This window comes from Arachis ipaensis, chromosome B02 (genome assembly GCF_000816755.2).
Source record: "Arachis ipaensis cultivar K30076 chromosome B02, Araip1.1, whole genome shotgun sequence".
In the NCBI taxonomy this organism is placed as follows: Eukaryota; Viridiplantae; Streptophyta; class Magnoliopsida; order Fabales; family Fabaceae; genus Arachis; species Arachis ipaensis.
This window is the reverse complement of record NC_029786.2, coordinates 12,029,800-12,035,418: the sequence shown is the minus strand read 5'-3', so window position 1 is coordinate 12,035,418 and position 5,619 is coordinate 12,029,800. Positions and strand designations below refer to the sequence as shown.

At 36.1% G+C, this 5,619-nt stretch overlaps 1 protein-coding gene across 2 annotated transcripts in view; it reads right to left on the bottom strand.

The window, feature by feature from the left end:
- LOC107624950 overlaps positions 1 to 4,734 on the bottom strand; it is a 7,186-nt gene extending 2,452 nt beyond the window's left edge. Inside the window, exons 1-6 of one of the 2 annotated variants that reach the window (XM_016327451.2) lie at positions 2,634 to 4,734; positions 1,873 to 2,014; positions 1,680 to 1,762; positions 664 to 899; positions 398 to 484; positions 68 to 167 (exon numbers count right to left, since the gene is read on the bottom strand). In XM_016327451.2, the coding sequence (XP_016182937.1) occupies positions 68 to 167; positions 398 to 484; positions 664 to 899; positions 1,680 to 1,762; positions 1,873 to 2,014; positions 2,634 to 4,664 (2,679 nt within the window). In that variant the 5' untranslated portion in view covers positions 4,665 to 4,734. The remainder of the gene's footprint in view (positions 1 to 67; positions 168 to 397; positions 485 to 663; positions 900 to 1,679; positions 1,763 to 1,872; positions 2,015 to 2,633) is intronic. The other variant, XM_016327452.2, reaches the window with a different exon arrangement.

The following is a 5,619-nucleotide window of genomic DNA, read 5'->3' as shown; positions in this document are numbered from 1 at the left end:
GCAAGGCTCTTGATTAAATTCTCTGCAACCAAACCTAGGGATAAAAATATAACAGTTTCAAACTTACACATTCAATGCCATTTAGAAGCCGGCGGCACATCCCTTGTCGCCTATACATAAAACGGGTCCCAATAAATGGCATCTCTGCTAGTTGATTTCCATGAATCCTATTTGATAAATAAAAAAAGTAAGTCATCAGAATATAAAGTAAGCTTTCTTCCACTGGCCAAAAGGGAACTTCACAATGTATGGTGGAATACATAAAGAAGATTAAATAATTAGTTGTTTTCACCACCGAAAATATATTAATTCCATACCAAGGCCTCGCTGCATACATACTGGCCATTGTCCAGTTATAAACAGTGAAAGCATTCATAAAATTCAAGCATATATTTACCTGATAGTTGCAGTAGCAACGATTTCATCCCCTCGCTCGAGAATTGCAGTAATGAATCCACTATAGTTCAGACGTTTGAAGTTTGACCTGACAAAGGTAAAAGAATAAAACTAAAATATATGATATTATGAATGATATGATACCAATCCATCCAAGGAAAAGCAGGCACACACAACTTAAGGAGAATTCGGTTGCAAAACACAACCACCTAGGCCCACCCCAAGAAAGGCCATTAAAATGACAGAGAAGTGGTCATGTAACCTTACCCACAATTATATAGAATGCCATGGATCAGATTAATCCCGCTTCTCTCATCAATGTATGGCATGAAGCACTCATCCATTACCGATAATGCAACAGCCAGCTTGGAATTACGTTCAATTATCTCAGGTTTTGTCTGAGAAACATCAAGGGCAACATCTGATCTCCGAATTAAAGTCAAAGAAAATCCATCTTCAATTTCACGCTTAACCCCAAGAAGCATTTCAAGCCTCTCTGATAACTGGAAGAGAAGACAGTAAAACAGATTAACTTGATTAAAATAATAATAAATGTCAACAGATGACAAATTCCTTCAATAAGGATACCTAGAAACGAGGGCTAATAACTGAAATGAAAACTATAGGTCTTTGTAAATCAGAAAGGAAAGGATAGCCTATAGAGTACTCTAATTCAAACACAACCAATTGCAACTGCAGAGTGAGACATATTGCCTGCTCACAGACTTGTGGGCTGTAAACCACACTCACAAGAACATGCATCATCTCTGTTTATCAATGAACCTATCATATAAAACCTAGCTTTGTTCCCCATAAATGTTCCATTTCTCAAATTTTACTGAAATAAAATCTAAGCAAATATGTAGTCTCTTGCAAGGTACTTTTCTACATGAATCAGGCAAATTCAATGTAAATAGAATAATCAAAGTAAAATCTATTGGAAGACATAGATTTTACAACTAAAAAAAGTTGAATACTGTGTATCTCTCAGTTTAACGAAAACAGTAAAACCCCAAAGAAGCAAGTTACAGATAATGCTACTTACTCATGCCAAAATAATAGGATTTACATCAAAAGCTGAGTTGTAATACAAAATAATCCGATCCGCATTAAAGAGGCTAGCAAAAAAACTATTTACATAGCAGCAACTACTTTAAGTCAAAAGCTAAGCAAAACTCCAGTTACTAACTACTACATAATAATAACCTAGCATCAACCAAGCAGACTAACTAAAACTTACACATAGCGACCAAGATTCTAATGCATTAAAAACTAGATCATACCTCTTGGCATCTGTTTCCACAAAAGGAGGCATCTCTGGAATCATCAGGCTTGGCACCATTTTCTTCTGCACAGTCTCTGTGGTCTACAAAAGATTAAAAAAACTTATTCATTTCTTACAGGGAAATAAAACATTTCATCTTGGGAAATGATTATCACAATTAACAAAGGGATATATGTATGCATAGTAAATACATTTTGCTTCACATAAACGGCATGTGAGTAAGGTTGACATAGCAGAACCATCTTTTTCATCTGTCTGATTTGAACTACCACCAACCGACCCGCAAAATTTGCAACAACAATATACACAGTGCCAGTCACCGGATGGGAACTTCTGCAAGCAAAAGAAAGACATAAACTTTATTTTTCTATCTAAACATTAAAGTGAACTATCTGCCATATGCAAATATTTCATGGACACATCCGAAAACTAGAGAGTATTAGACATAATAACCAGAGTTCCTCATCACTTCATGATGGGCACCACAAATTCTGAAGGCATATCCAACACAAGTTTGCCAGCAATGAAATTGAGAATTTGATATATTTGATCTTTCTTAGGTACTAAGCAATCCAAGGTATAAAAAAAATGTTCTTCAATGCTAAACCATAACCGACTGGCAAGCATAGTTCATGCAAATACACCAATACATCAACCAGAACAAGTTGATTGAGAGAGAAAGGAACAGAGAGACAGAGAAATAACATAAAAGAAGGAAATAAGAAGACACTGAAGTCGAGAAAACCAACAAAATTTGCACCAAGTTGGCTGGAATCCAACTTCTTTTTCTGAAATCAGAAAATGGCCAGACAGAAAGGGGAAAAATGGATTGATACATGAATATGAATTATTTATCCTGATAAAAAATTCAATAGAAATAGTACTGTTAAGAGATATTATATTAAAATAAATTAAACAAAAATGTCCACAAAAAAAGCATCAAGATACATACGTTTATATCCAAGCAACTCTGGTGGAAGGTTGATGGGCAACCATCACAGCAGATCAAGTCTCCCCCATCTCCACAGACACCACATGTGTCATCATTTGGATCCTCGCCAGCAACATCAACAAAATGAAAACCTTTACGTTCACACTCATCCTGTTTATTCCATGAATCTAGTAGGCATTGCAAGAGGGAAGTTCCTCCCTCTATGTGTATATTTTTAAGTGGATCAGAGTGTTTGATTCCTGCATGAGCTTCAAAATCTGAAATCGTTATGACTTCATTACAGCAGCCGCAATGAATGCCATCTCCTGTGATCTTACCGTCCAATAACACATTGTTCTCTCCAAGTTGCATATAATGAACCTTCCCATCTTGCAGAATTGTTCCCAAATCTATCATCCATGCAAGTACAGTTCGTTTTCCGCAGTATGGTACATATCCATTAACTTCTGAATCTATATCAACCTCAGCATTGCGAACCAATGGAGCACCTCGCTTCTTGCTTTGTGTTTTATGTCTCTTATGATCCCTGACCAGACCTGACACTTTATTAGGCAACATAACATCTGTGTCATCGTCCTCTGTCCATTTCCTTTTCATTTTCCGCTTCGCAGATTTACCCATGCCTGCATGCGAACCTGCTTTTCCTTTCTTCCACTTTTTACCCTTCACCCCATTTTGCATCTTTTTATTTTTACTTCCTCTTTGCTTTTTCATTACCTTGGTCAGCATTTGGAAATCCGCTTCAGGTATTGGTGTAAATTCAAAACCTGGCCCATATACCGTTCCTTCACCATCAGCAGCTTCGTAATGTTGTTTAAGCCTATTGTAAGCCAAGGTGATAGACCAGTGTGTCTTACCATCTAGACTAACATACACGGCATCCTTGTATTCCCTTCCATTCCTAGGTCTATAATCAACTGTCCAGCCAGCAGCTAAAATCTGCTCCATAATCTTTTCCCTGACTAACTGCTTTTCTTCCTTCCTTCCTTCCTTCCGCATTTTTTTCTTCCTTCCATCCTTTCCTAGTTCTTGCTTTCTTCCTTCCATTATTTCTCCGCTTATTCCCTCACAAACCCCATTGCTCTCAGTTTCCAAAAACTTCCCTAATTTATCATCCTTCACAGGAGAAATTCCCTTCGTTTCTAGCTCTTTCTGAGAAGATCTCCTTGAGCTCCAATAAGCAATCCCATTTGCTTTGGCACCAACCGTTGCAGTTAAACCTTTTTTACCTTTTCGACGGCGCACATTGACTTTTCTATCATGCACCATTATTGGGAGATGGTTTTGTCCATGAACCTTGGGGGGTCTACCCCTCTTCCTTGGAGACTGCTCAACTAGCTTATCCGGATCTTCCACCTTCACTTTAGGAGGCCTCCCGCGCTTCCGCTTCTTCTTTCTGCCATTCACATCCTTCTTCAGCTCAACCTTCTCATTCCCACAACTCACCATACCTAACTCGTCTGATTCTTCCAACTTTACTTTCCGAGGCCTCCCACGCTTCCGTTTCTTCTCCAGCCCAACCCCCTTATTCGCACAACCATTAGGAACAAAATCATCATCATCTTCACTATCCTTCTTGACTGTTACCCTCCTAAGACCACCATGTCCCCCGCCTCTCCCTGAAACAACTACACCACCACTATTCCCTCCACTGCAAGGTTTTTCATTTTCTGGCCTCTTTGTCCTGGAACGCAACACTCGACCACCTATAGTTACAGACTCTGTCAACTCTTCTCTCTCACTCTCTACCATCCTTTCAACACCACCATCTTCACAGCCCTCATTGCCCCCACCCTCAACTGATTCAGCATCCCCTTTCCCACTAGTACTAGCACCCAAATCAGCATCACATTCTTCCTTCGCATCTCTTTCAACGACATTATCCTCCTTCTCCGCAACCACTGACCCTAACACCTCCCCACCAACCTGCGAACCTTCACCACCTAAATCGAAAGGAACACTCTTTACACCATCACCCCCGCCAGCACAAACATTCCCCAATCGAGTCTGAGATCTTAAACCCTCTCTCATTTCTCAACACAAAAATCCCTAATTCCACAAACACCTAACAGTTACACTTGCAGTACACTGAAAGCAAACCTAAACTTTATTTTAGTTTTTTTTTTTATAATGATGAGTACTGAATACGTTATTATAGACATAGACAATAGAATACAATTTGAATATTTTGGTTATATCCAGTGTATTTAAAAATTGGATTTTTTGTCTTTTTAATATAAAACTTTCTACTTAAGCTCTTTAAAATAATATAGTTTAGACCGTTGAGGCGTTTATTATCAAATATCAAATTGTTAAATTTTCAAATCGAATACATATATTATTTTATATATTTTTAATATATATTTAATATTTTAATTGTATTTATATAAATAATTAATTTAAAAATATTTTTTATATGCACATAATATGATCGTTATCTATAATAGTAAAATCTTTTATAATTACAGTTTAGTCTAGATGGCCAACAAAATTAAGTTGGGTATTCTTAGTTATTGGATTCTCTTTAAATTTATTAGTAATTTGTGAGTTTTAAGTTTAAGAAAATAAGAGCCTTGTAAGAAATGTGTAACTATATATGGAGTATCGGACAAGTATTACTGTCTTTTTGAGTTAATATTGGGACAATTTTAAATTATGATTTTTAAGGCATAAACTAGATTTTGTAGAGACATATCTAATTGTCCTCATTCACTTTAATAGCCTTAATGTATGAAAACATTTGTAACTCTTTAAAAAAAAATAATAATTTTGTTTTATATGTTTAACTTTTTTTTTAAGTATATATTCAAATTTATTTTTAAAAGATTATTTGTTTTTTAAATTAGTTCTTAAATTTTTTTTTTAATTAAATCTATTCTTCAAAAATTATAAGTTAATCACATCAGTCTTTTTGTTATTTTATTTGTTAATAAAGTCAAAATCTACTAATGTGATACATTAAGTGATACTACAGTATATATCTAAG